The 13,553-nt window shown below is 40.6% G+C and overlaps 1 protein-coding gene across 6 annotated transcripts in view; it reads left to right on the top strand.

Annotated features, from left to right (window-relative positions):
• The window catches only part of CRK (CRK proto-oncogene, adaptor protein), a 32,972-nt gene extending 19,896 nt beyond the window's left edge, over positions 1–13,076 (top strand). Inside the window, exons 3-5 of one of the 6 annotated variants that reach the window (XR_014257944.1) lie at positions 3,932–7,583; positions 8,175–8,236; positions 8,413–13,076. Coding sequence is in view for 2 of the 6 variants with exons in the window: in XM_082443575.1 (XP_082299701.1) it covers positions 3,932–4,069 (138 nt within the window). In the remaining 4 variants the exon portion in view is untranslated. Of the gene's footprint in view, positions 1–3,931 lie in introns of all 6 variants that reach the window. The other 5 variants (XR_014257943.1, XR_014257945.1, XR_014257946.1 and 2 more) reach the window with 5 other exon arrangements.
• Positions 13,077–13,553: the final 477 nt, after the last annotated feature.

The raw sequence follows: 13,553 nt of genomic DNA, 5'->3' as shown, positions 1-13,553 counted from the left end.
AGTACATTCTTTTGTGTCTTAAAATTGTAACATTTCTGGGGCAAGTATTCAGTTTTGCTTTCTTTGTCTTTGAAGTAGTACACCAAGCTTCAAACCTATATGCATCCCCTGGTCTGGCCTTGGGGAATTCTGCTTCAGAGTGTTGTTGCTTAACGGGAAGAGGAGCACAATTTATGGTGTCATTTCTGACTTGGAGAAAGAACTGGACTTAGTGGAGCACCATGTTCCTAGACTGCCCCATCCCCTCCTGCACTCAGCCCCAGGCTCGACAGCTACCCTTCCTTCCACCCTGTTGGAGCTCGAGGGCCTCATGTGTTCTAAAGGATAGTCATGTTGCCTTTGGGACTTGTCTGTTCTTGACCCCAAGAGTCCCCATGTGCTTTGAATATTTTGGAAGAAAGAACCCATAGGGTATTATACATAGGGTATTTAATCTTAGTAAGGTCTTCCTCAAAGTATTTGTATTTCAAGGCCGCTTTGGGCAGGTCAATTAGCCTATTAACCACTTACAACTTTCTTCTTTTATCCATTTAAAAATCAGAATCGTTTCAGAGTCATGACACAGCTTTTTTTTCCCCACCCTGTGGTGGTTGGACTTCTCTGCCAAGAACCTAAGCAACTGTAAAAAAAGATTTTGGATTCTAGAAGATGGAGTGCTTTTCCTGAGCCCTTCTCTGTAGGGTAGAACCAAGAGAGTGTATACATCAGAGATGTTGTATGATGTCAGACTCTGATGTTGTCCAGGGGACTAATTTGCACTTCATTCATCCCCCCAGTAACATCTTGCCGTATGGGAGCCCCGACTCATTTCTCCCTTCGAACTCTGAAGGAAGAAAGGCCTGAGGGCAGATCAGCAGGTTTTGCCCTGTTTGTGGAGAAGCTAGTGTGGTTTTGTGGTACTGATTAACAGCAAGGGGGTGGGTGGTCCACATTTCTACCTACCTGTCACTTAGAGCTCTTTGGGATGTGATTTGAGACAACACTTTGAATGCTTAAGAATAATGGCAATCTTACAGTATAAGAGCGGTGTTTAAACCTAGATTTTGGTATCAAGTAGAATGGTGGGCTTAAGGATGTATCCTGAAGAACCATCTTTTACAAAACACCTAGAAAAGCTGGATAAAACATAACATTCTTTTCTTTTCACTTTTTTATTTAGATATGAAATCATTTGGTAAAACGTACCAATCCTAAGTATATAAGTATATAGCTCAGTGAGTTTACATGTATATATACCTATGTGACAACCACCCAGATGGAAGTATAGAACATTTCCAGCACTCCAGAATGTTCCCTCATGTCCCTCGGGTGTGTTTTTAATATCACTAAAATGATGGATTCAGATATGACAGCTGGGGTGTCATTAAACCAGCTTCTTGAAAGAAACTGGCCCCTTCGTCCCCATCTGGAGGGGAATCTGACATGAGTGGCAATTTAGGTTTCTGACATGAGCAGACACGCCCCCTCAAATGTTTTTTTCTTTCTTAAGGCCAGGGACTTGTGTTATTCTGGGTCCAGCTACCTGAATAGCACTTTAGTATGACATGAGTGTTTTAACAGATAGTACAAATAAATAACAAAAACGGTGGTGGGAGTGCTGCACTTGATATAATTTACTGTATCATAGCAAGGGGCTAGCAGCACACGGGTATTTATTCCGGTAACATGTGTTGTGTGTGTGTATGTGTGAAGAGTGGGGAGTCACAGATAGTTGACAGTTCAGAAACAAGGAAAATTCACTAAGGAATAGTCACATTATGGAGTTTATGTAGAGGCTAACTTCTTGCAACACTGCAAGAATTTTATTTTATTATTATTTTTTTCATATTCTTCCTCTCGCACTTTTTTTTTAAATTGATTTGGCTGCATTGGGTCTCAGTTGCGGCACTCAGGTTCTTTCGTTGCGGCACGCGGGGTTTTAATTGCGGCGTGGGGGCTTCTCTCTAGTTGTGGCCTGTGGGCTCAGTAGTTGTGGCGCGCGGGCTTAGTTGCCCTGTGGCATATGGAATCTTAGTTCCCCAGTCAGCGATCGAACCCGCATCCCTTGCACTGGAAGGCAGATTCTTAACCACTGGACCACCAGGGAAGTCCCAAGGATTTTAAAAAGAAGAGAACAAGTGAGATAGTCTGAGAACTAGAATTGGGGATATAGGAAGAAATCTTTTAGATTGTTTTTACTACCAAGGAAATTTTCACTTGATGTTCTGGGCTTCCTCTCTTCAAAGACTGTTTGAAAATTTTTGCTTGTCATAGTTGGCCTGCTCAGATGTCAGAAACTGAATTGGAAGATTGCTGGGAATAAACAGAACCCTGGTGCTAGCAGCCTATAGGAACTGGATCTGTTTGGAAAGATGTACATGCAATATCATTTTTCCCTCTCCTCCCCTTACACCATTAGACTTCACTATCAACAAATCAAGCTGCTGCTTTTTCTCACACTTGTGTCTTATCCCTTGCCTCTCTAATATCCGATGGTTTCTGTCTTCCTTTTCTCAGCATCCTATGACCCCCACAACCACTTTAGACCTCTACGGTTTTCAGATAATTCTTTAGGAAATTGTAGACTGGCCAGTAGGCAGCCTGTTTCCTCTGTGAGTGAGATCAAGCTGGTTTTAGAGAAGGCCCCGGCCTAGACTTGGGTTGGCTTTGGCCAGTAGTTGGCCTGCATTCTTAGGGAAGGAACCCCCAGGGCTGTGGGAGCATAATTTGAACGTTCTTGGTATAGCAGAAAGAACATAAATGGGCTTGGGAGCCAGGTACTTCTGGCCTCAAATCTCAGCCCTGTCATTGGCTTTGTGACCTCAGGTATAATATGTAATTGCTCTGAACCTCAGTTTCTCGTATGTAAAATGAAAACAATTCCTGTCTTATAGGGGTATAATGATTATTAGAAAATAATTTATGTAAAATGCTCTCTATAGTACTTTATGAAAGTTAAATATATAGTAGTTATTAATTTAATAAAACCAAATGAACAGTAATGTTTAGAAAGAACTTGCCTGCTCAAAACTCCGATGTTCATAATTAAAGGATAGTCATAAAGTTCTTTAGTCCAGTGACATTTGGGGACTTATCTCACCATTGTTAAATACTTTGCTACAGGATGAATCCATTCATCAGACTCACCTTGTCTTAAGATTCATAATAAGATAGAGGTATATCCTAGATTGTCAAAAATATCTGATGTTGCAACAGGAAGCTTTTTGTAACAGCAAAAACGTGATGTCCCCTTATTGTTAATGAACAAGTACCAAGTGGCATTGAGGGAGCGACAAGGTCTGTCAGTACATGGTGGGGTGGGAGTGAGGGGACTGGCAGGCAGTGGCCTGCCAAGTAAAACTTGCTGAAGAAGGTGGGGTCTTTCAGGGAGCTGATGGAATTTGGAGTCTTGGCCTGTACCTGCTCAAGTGGGAAAAGCCTTGCCTTGGTAGGAAGGTGATGGGAACACTTCATTTTCTGGGACCAAATGAAGTATGCTTCCCATGATTGCCTTCTGCTCTACAAGCAGCAGCAGGCCAGGATATGTGTACGAGAGTGGGCTGGGGGATTGTGCTGCTATATGCCAGCGATGGGAGGGCAGTGTGGGTCAGGCAGGAAGCTAAGAGTAGTGGGTACAAAGATAAGGAATACTAGATCATTCTAGGTAGGGTTGCTCCTCCAGAGACACTTGAGATTTCTAATCATGTTTTAAGATCCCTTCTATCTTCTGTACTCTGTGTTTTTCTGCACTGCTAAAATCACTTCTTCCTCGTGCCTGCATTAACCACAAGTAATTGGTCTGGTGGCTGGGGCTTGGGAGGCAGCGAATAGCCATTTCTGTGGTATCAGCCCTAGAGCAATCACGTGGGCAGGGTATGGCTGACCAGGAATGGGGTTTTCAGCTTGCATTCATAACTGGAAATAAAGTGTTGTCCTTATTCTCCTCCTGCAGGTCGGTGAGCTGGTAAAGGTTACGAAGATTAATGTGAGTGGTCAGTGGGAAGGGGAGTGTAATGGCAAACGAGGTCACTTCCCATTCACACATGTCCGTCTGCTGGATCAACAGAATCCTGATGAGGACTTCAGCTGAGTATAGCTCTACAAACAGTTTTGCTCACAGATGGGAACAATCTGTTTTTTTTTTTCCAATTGCCATCTATACAATTTTCTTACAGACGTCAAAACAGTCTAGTTTATATAAGCATTCTGTTACCTGTGATCTCTTTTAGACTGAACTACTCCATCCCTAGTCTTATTTACCATATTCAGGGTACGAAACTGGAGGGCTAGTGTGTTAACTTTTGAATTGGCAATTCTAGATGGTAGCAGCGTTGCCTGAGTGTATCTGAAGGGATAGGTATCTTGCCTTTTTTCTTTCAGGCAATATAAATCAACCTGTGGAAAACTGATGGACAGGAGAGAAGTGTTGCACACTGCTTACCCTGATTTATTCAATGGTTTTATTTTCATTCTGAAATCATGCTATCAAATGGCAATAGACTGTTCCCTTCCACCCCCATGAAGTAATCATGCACCGTGTGATAGTACCCAGTGGGATTGCGTTTTCATTTATACAACATGACCATTGTATGACTCATTCTGACAGTTCAAATCCTGAGAATTCTGAGGACACTACAAGAGGCATTTGTCTTCCTTCCCAGTCAGTGCTTCATACTTTTTCTTGGGATTCTTTCAAGCCTTGTAATTCTTTTTCCCCAAACCTACAAATAGGTTGATTCTCAAGATAAGTGTTATTTTCATTCCAGATGATAAGCAGGATGTGCAGAGCACTTTATTCAGTGCATAGCTTTAAGCCAGTATTGGATTCACTGCATGGACAGCCAAACTCCCAGCTCTCTGCCATCCCTCAAGGGGTCATAGTAGGTTCACATTGCTACCACAGCTAAATAGACTCCTGGCTAATGGGATCCAGCAGGGCCATTCTCCTGAGTGCCAGTATCCTATCAGGGGACTCTGGAATTCGTCGCTTGTGTGTAGAGTGGAAGGACCAATCACTTAGAATATTCCATAGATGGTTGGGGGGCCAAATTCTGCCCTTTGCTTTATGTACAACTTGTATAAAAAGTCAAGTTAAAATTACATGAGTTTGGGGATAGGGTTAGTGGTTTGAAAAACATTTGAACCAATCATGAATTACTTATGTATTATTAATTTCATATGACCAGAATAGTGCTTGAAGTACATTACGTTATAAACTGCCTTCATTTGGGGCTCTTTTTCTTTGTGTTCAAGTTTAGTTTACAAACCCTTTTAAGTATGGAATGGTTTATATGGGGTCAGGTGCTCCAAAGAATTGACTTTTAAGACCAGAAATGATCTAGGCTATATAGACTACAGTATGAAACTTTCAAAGTTAGTTCCCAGTCTAGAGGCACTTACTGGTCTGTGGTGTGATATGACCAATAGAAACACCTTGTTTTTTGCTTTGGGCCTCATTTTAGAAAAGTAATGTAGCTTTCCAATTGTTTTGCATAGGTTAAGATTCATTTGCGTTCATTGAACATATGCCAAATCATGGTATCCCAGTGACTAGCGCAATGCCTGGACAGTTGGTGTACAGATACTTGTGTGAGTGAATGAGGGTTGTGCAGAAGCTCATTATGTGGCACAGGGAAGCCAGCTGGCACAGGATTACATACATTACCACAAGCAAACTAATGAGTTGACGCTAACTTAATATATTTTTACCTCACACTAAGGTAATGCTTGATAAGGACCTTAATACTCGACTTTTAAAATGTTCGCACAGTGCTGTGCACATAGTGGGTGCTCAGTAATGTTGAATGGACAGATTTGCAATACTAGACTTAATTCCATCTGGCCACTCTGTTAAATTTTCAGTTAGAGCATAGAGACTGTAAACTCCAAATACACATTAAATCTTGGCTTCCTAGAAGTATGACATTTAAAATATTTGGAGAAAAGCTTTGTCACAACTGATTTGAATGTTTGTATTTTCTTTTGCTTCAATTTTGATATTGGCTTGTAATGTCTCTCTTCATCGTATGTAATATTGGTGGAACATGCAACTCTACCCAAATCATAAGAATTTCTCAATGATCGGTTGTCCAAAGCCATTACATGAACTGTTGGATTAGATTTGGCTGGGTGTGGCGGTTGTTGGACCTTAAGAAATCAAAGGACTTCTTAAAAGTATCTTCCAAAAGCAAATGCTAGAATCCTATTTAAGTGCATATGTACATTATCATAGAGCAAAATAAACTGAAATTGGCTGCTATATTTTATATAATAATTTCTGCAAAAGCCCGTTTTTTGGATACTAATATTTGACATGATTAATTCTTATTAATTTGTTGGAATTGTTTATTGTTAATAATGCAAATAGATAATTTTTAATTATCTTTAAGTAACATTTCACTGTTAATGGTTTGAAATGGATGATAAGCAAACCAATTTGAAATAAAATATGAACATGTGCCATTGTATTATAACACTATACACTTTCTTGACAGTTAAATTTTTTAAAAAATGTTTTTTTTTTGTAGCATGTATTGTATATGTTTATAGTATATGTAGTAAATAAAAATATGGCCAAATGTTTGGCTTGGTGATCTTTTGAAGAAAGTAATCTTTGAATATTTTTCACAAAAGAGCTAAATCTTTTATGCTTAGGGAATAAGAGATAAAGAAACAATTATACACGCTCTGTGGGTACTCATAAAAGATGGGATCAATCATTGGTGTTATTTTGAAGAGTCTCCAGAAGTCATGAAATAATGATTTGAGGGGACTATAAGAAGAATGATTATGTAATGATTGGAAAGCTGGAATGATGTGAACAGATAACATCAAACTTGTCCAGAAATGGTTATATGTGGGTATAAAGAAATGGATGTGGTAGGGGCTTTGTAAAGCAAATGAGAAGTGTGGATGTTATACAATAGGTTTTTACAATGTTAGGGTAGATATTCAGTGTAATTCCTTCTTTTTTATGTAAGTAACACTTTTTTCAGGTTAGATAATTTAGGAAATTTAAAAGAGTTAAACGTTATGTTCTTCCCATCCTTTCTCAAAGCACATGTATATTTAGATGCATGATAGTGTGTGAATATATATACCTAAAAGGTTGATTTTATACTCCATAGTCTTATGTCCTGTGGGTAGTGAAGTTTTAAAATGAAAAGGACAAGCTTTGCCAGTCATTTATAGAGTATTCTGCCTTGGACCCAAAACAAACATCTAGTTACTGCTGTATACATAGCAGAGTATCAACCCAGAGTTAAAGGAAACTCTTGCAAGGGGGCCATCTTTGCTGTACACACACTTAACAGCAAGGTGATTTAAGCATGTTTCCACTTTTTATCAATAAGAAGCTGCCAAATCTTGTGATAGGTTGAGTGCTGGGTTCCTTTACATAGCCTGGAGTGCTCATAACAGCTCTTAAATTTTGTGACCCTTATCTTCAGATTAAAGTCTATTCCTCTTACAGATGTGGAGAGAGAAGTGGCCCTGTCCACAGATGAAAATATGAAAATGGTCTTCCAAAGTTTGGCAGGAGGAAGCTAAGAATTTGGAACTCTGCTGCCACACATATCATGAAGAAAAAGAAATGGGGAGATAAGGTAGGGGGCCGAGAAGAGCTAGCTCTTAAGAAGAAGTGACGTTCAAAAAGAGCAGGGCTTAAGGATCCTCTAGGGATACAGGTCGAAGCGAGCTTAACTTGCCTCCCCCTCTGGCTTAAATGTCGCTTTCTCAGAGATGTCTTCCCTGAACCCCTAAATCCCGTTTATAATCATCACATCATTCACCTTCACAGAGCTCCTCTCAGACTGTAATTATTTCTGTGATTTCATTCCACCTCCTCCGTTAGACTAAATCAGTTCCATGAGGGCAGGAGCCACATCTAATTTGTTCATTATTCTATTGCCAGAGCCCAGCGCAGAGCTTGGCTCACAGCCGGCAATACATATTTGTTGATCAAATAATGTTTTCCTTAGCAGGGTTTGAGTCTGGGGAATAGGGACCCGACCGGTTACCTCTCAGCTGCTGTCCCCAGTATCCCTGGTCTTGTGTATGCTTGAAGGCTGTAGGTTCATTTTAATATTGGTCAGAATTAACACCCATTTCCGAAGGTCTTTCTGTTGTAGAAACATGAAATGCTTGACAAAGCATAGTCTCAAGGGTTCTCGTGCTTTCCTGTTCTTTTTCCATAGAAAAGGAGGTGACTGGATTATTTAGAGGGGAGCTATATTCATACAATGAAGATTATTCACTGGTTGGTATTTTAATTTCTAGTTTTGACAATATTTTCAAAAAGGCTGAATTTCATTAACAAAAATGTCAAGATTATGTCTAAATTATCTTGTTCTAAAATACCAATTGTAATGGAAGTAGCTTAATATAGCCTAAACAATATTCAAAGTAGTTATTCCTTATCCTGTTGTCATTTAGGTCTTCAATTACAGACCTCAGAGGCAGCAACTCAAGAAAGCACCTAAGAGGGGCAGGTAAATTCTCTCTGTGCATTATGGTAAAGGGCATGACCCCATTCTAATGTGAAAGTAGGTAGGAAGTAAAGACAAAATTGGCCTGAGTCTGAGGCCCAAGTCCTTTTATGAGCCTTGTGATATAATGAGAAAAGGAGAGAGCCAGATCCCATCCCCAAAAAAGAAGGTAACAAGAGGAAGTGGTTTATGTAAATTCTTTGGCCACATCTTTTCTCCCACTAGAATCAAGTTCTTCCTCTACTTTCACTTTTTCTTTTGAATAAGAAATTGCCCCAGTTTCTTACTTCCCTTGTTAAACATGCCTGAGGGGTTAGGTTTATGGCTGAACCAGCTAGTTGTTTCTTGTTCCTTAGCAAGCTCTGCCATTTGATCAAGGGCAGTCTTTTTTGTTGTCATGGCAACCAACATTTACATAAGCAAGAACTAGGGGAAAACATTGGTTGTTTGGAATGATTTGTGGTAAATGTCATCGTAATGGAAAGATAAAACACCAACTTGGTGGGCTAGCAGCTAGAATTGGGAACAACAGGATGAACTTTTCCTGTTCTTTTTAGTGACATCTATTTGATAGGTACCACTTTTGGCTATCAAAAAAACCCTGATGTCTAGGAAAAAAGGAATGCATGTAATGATCTTTAGTTCTGTCCTTGATCACATTTTCAGTAGCAATTAGGATATGGTGTATGTGTGAGTGCCTGTTCTTCTAAAGCAGAGGTTATTGATCCAGAATCTTGATCCTTGGGGAATCCACAGATAGACTCATAAAGGGTGTGGCAGAGATTGCTCACTCAAAGCCATGTTCTTTTCTTCCTGTGCATCCTACATTTTCCAGGCTTCCTTGTATTACATATGACCATGTGATTGAGTTCAGCCAATGGACTGTGTACAGACGTGCCTGCACCACTTTCAGGCCTGGCCTATAGAAACCTCCCACAGGTGCTCCTCCATGCTCTTCCTTTCCATCAGGTGGGAATGGAGATGACACCCAGGGCAAATCCTTCATCCACCTGAGCCCAAAGTGACGACACAGAGAAGGGCCTCTTTGGCTTGGTAACTGGCTTAATTAGCAAGAAATAAACTTTTGTTCAACCATATGTTTTAAAGTCAAATAGTTACATTAGTTAGCCTACTCTGACTAATACAAGGGAGTTGAATTGGATAGGTGAGAGGTTGACCAACTGTCCGTTTGTTAGGACCACATGATGCCAAAGCTTTGTTGAAATCAATAAGATGCTTCAGGCACCTCAGATAAATAATTTTTTAGTGTGTGCCCTATGTAATACCTGAAATTTAAATTTAACTGGGCATCCTGTAGTTTTATTTGCTAAATCTGGCAGTTCTATTCCTGGTCTCCCCTTTAGAGAAATGCTGCTGCAGGGCTGCTGCTCTTTCCTCCACGGGAATTGAATTCTTCTGAAGGAAAAACAATCCAAACCAGGACAGCTAGGGCCAACCAGCTCATTCCGTAGCTCACGTTCTTGTCATCTTTGCTAATTGCCCCAAGTGTAAATCCCCCTAGTCACCTCTCATTTTGTCACTGGCATCCTCAAGCTGTACTGGGTCTTCTCTTCTGTCCCCCATTTTTGTACTTTACTCCATCTTTGAAGCTTTTGCCAACCTGTTAGGCTCCCTACCACTTTACTGTCACCAATCAAATTTCTCCTCATTTATTAAAGATTTTTGACGTCTGGCCCACAGTGTTTCTTCTTGCCAAGGTCTGCTGTCTTCTGGGGTTACCCATCCATCAACTAGCTTTTCACTTTTTTGACCACCTCAAATCCATTATCTTGTACTGTTATATCCCCGGAATCTTAAACATCTTACTCCCTGACCACTACTTTCTAGCCTTCCAGTTCTCTCACTGTCTTCCCAAAGCCTTTGCTCTTCCATTTCAAGGCACCTTCTAGTTCCTAAACTCTTCAACTATCAGCCATCTACTATCCTTTTTCTTTTTAGTTAGATAATGAAGAAATATATATAAAATATTGTTAGGTCTCAGATATATCCAACTGCCCACTGGACACCTTTTGGATATCTTGAAGGCACCTCAAACTCAGTATATTCCAAACTGGATTCATCATCCCTTCCTTATCTGTCCCTCATACACATTCCCTGTCTCAATGTCTATCACCAATTGGCTAAGCCAAAAACCTGGGGACTATCTTTTATTCCTTCCTCTCGAGAGTTCATCACCCCATTTCTAGTCATTTACCAAGTGCTAACTCCTGAGCATCTAAAATCAGTTTACTTACCTCCATCCCCACTGCTGCTACCTTCGTTCAAACTGCCAATGTTTCTCATCTGGATCACCTCAAAAGCCACCTGGGTGCCTTTAGTTTTGGTCCCCCCAATCCCTTTGTTATATTGCAGCCTTGGTGAGCTTTCTATAATTTATATTACATTAGATTATATTCTCCTTCAGCAGATATCTAAGCTCCCTGCAAAGGGATACAGAGCTCTTTATGTTCTAGTTCCTGCTCCTCTCTACAGCCTCCCCTCTCGTCACTTTCTCTGCTGTACTCTGGGCTCTAGCCATACTGAGCTTGTGTACTTTTTTACCTGACCCACCTGCTCACCCCTCCAGGCTTTTGTACAGTCTGTACCTCTATATGGCTCACCTTCGATTACTAGTCTTATCAGACACTCTGATTTGGGTTATGTATCTGTTCCATGTCCTCTCTTGGCAATATGTGCTTACCGTTGTCACACTGAACTGAAATTGCCTGTGCATGTGTCTGTCACAAGACCAAGACTTCTCATTGTATTTCCAACACCCAGCCCAGCTTGACACACAGCAGATACCCAGGGTATGTATTTTGAACAAAAGAATGAAAAACAGGATAGGTGGGCTAGAGGGCATCAAAAGCCAGGTGGGAGCAGTGGGGAGTATTACTCCTAGGGACTTAAATTTAGTGTCAGTTAGCTTTTGCGGCAAAATAAACCACATCAATACTTAATGGCTTAAAACAACAATCATTTATCTTAACAATTCTACAGCTCAGCAGTTTGTGTTGGGTTGGGTTCTGCTGGACGGTTCTTCTGGTCTGGTCTAGTCTCACTGACATATCTGAGGTCAGCTTGCGGTTGGCTGGGGGCTGGCTGGTCTTGGATGGCCCTTAGCTGACCGAGTTTAGTCTCTGCTTCCTGTGATCTTCCATCCTCCAACAGAGCAGCCCAGACTGGTTCTCATGGCTATTGACAGGGTTCCAAGAGAACAGATGGAATCACACAAGGCCTCATAAGGCCTAGCCTTAGAACCGACACAGTGTCAATTCCACTGCATTCTATTGCTTAAAGCAAGTCATAAGGCCAGCTCAGATTCAAGGAGTGAAAAAATAGATTTCACCTCTTGATGGGAGAAGCTATATAGTCATACTGCAAAGGGGTGTGGATATAGGAAGAGTGAAGGATTGTGGCCACTTTTGGAATCTACACAGCTACCCCAAAGAAACTATTTGACTAAAATGTGTGAAGAAGCACAGATTCCTAGGAAGCGTCATCACTGGGTGAGTCAATACCCAAATGTTCATAGTTTTTCTTCATTTTATTTTGTAACTTGAACATTTTGCATGTGTAATCATGATTTTTAGTACCTGCTAAAATAGGTGTTTGGAACTGGACCATGGGGACTGTATGAGAAGAAAGGCGCTTGCAGAAATGTCACTGAGAATGAAGACTCTGACAGGAAGCTTCACAAGGGAAGGGGCTGTGTCCACTTCATTAACTTTTATCTGTAGCATCTCACATGATTAGCACATGGAAAGCACTCAGCAAATATTTGTTGAATGGTTAATAGTAAACCTCTATTTACTGTTGTAAAGGAGAGCTGAATGTCTAGTCTTATTAGCAGTATGGCTGCGTGTGGACGTGCAGGTGATGCCCTTTCCAAGGACATGCCGAGCAAGGAGGAGTGAAGCCGAAATCCAACCTGCACTGGGCTAACCAAGAAGCAGGCCTGGTCCCTGGCTTCATCTACCTGCAGGAGGCATCATCTTAAATTCAAAAGCACATTTTGCTTGCTAAGCAGTGAGCCCCTAGGGCTGCATATATGTGGAAAGGGCACCTATTTTATAAGTCTCATAAAAGTGCCCTGTGGGCTAGCAGGGCCCTGATACTCAACCTAAGGTAGCAGAGAAATGGTTTCTGAGGAACATGAGATGGCACAAAATGCACAAAGCAAGAAAATTAAGTAAGCACAAAACACTGTTCTTACAAGTGGATCAAGATAAATGAATGAGGGATTGAGAGAAACAGGAGCAAGAAAAAAACAAAGACTTAGGTTAATATGTCTGAATCGAATTCAGAAACCAACTGAGAGTTAACAGACCAGAACATTGAAGCACCCAAAATATGATTTGTTTCTATAAAAGGCAAATCTGTAGAGACAGAAAATAGATTAATGGTTGCCTGGGGCTGAGAGTAGGAATGGAGATTGACTGTAAATGCACTCACAGTTTCATTTTAAGGTGATGGAAGTGTTCTAAAATTAGATTGTGGCCGTAGTTGTACAATTCTGTAAATGTACTAATGGTATATTGAATGGTATGCTTAAAATGGGTGGATTGTATGGTATGTAAATTATATCTCAATAAAGCCATTTTAAAAACATTGCCCCTTCAGTGTTAACGTCACTAAAAGCAAACAAGACATTGTTTCTGTTGTGATACAACAGGAAGCTCACAGCAAGCATCACCTCTGAGGCATTCAAACCCCCCAAAATTGACCCTGACTCTAATCCAGCTATTAGTTTACAGGAAATGTGAGGAATAGGGGAACAAGTTAAGTAACACCATAAGAAGTTGAAGAAACAAATCCAGGATGGGAGATATTCTATAAAACAAATGGCCCAGTTTCTTCTGAAATCAGTGACATGAAAAAGGACAGGAAGAGATATCTGTTATGGATAAAGAGACTTCACAGACCTATCAACTGACGCTCTCTGTGAATTTAGTTTGTATCCTGACTCAGGTAAACCAACCGGAAAAAAACACCAGACAAACATGGGGAAGTGAACATGGGTTGGATATTAGATGATGTTAAGAAATGTTAATCTTCTGGGGTGTAATAATGTTATTGTGATTATAT

This window comes from Balaenoptera physalus, assembly GCF_965194825.1.
Source record: "Balaenoptera physalus genome assembly, chromosome: 20".
NCBI lineage: Eukaryota > Metazoa > Chordata > Mammalia > Artiodactyla > Balaenopteridae > Balaenoptera > Balaenoptera physalus.
This window is presented reverse-complemented; position numbering and strand designations above follow the sequence as displayed.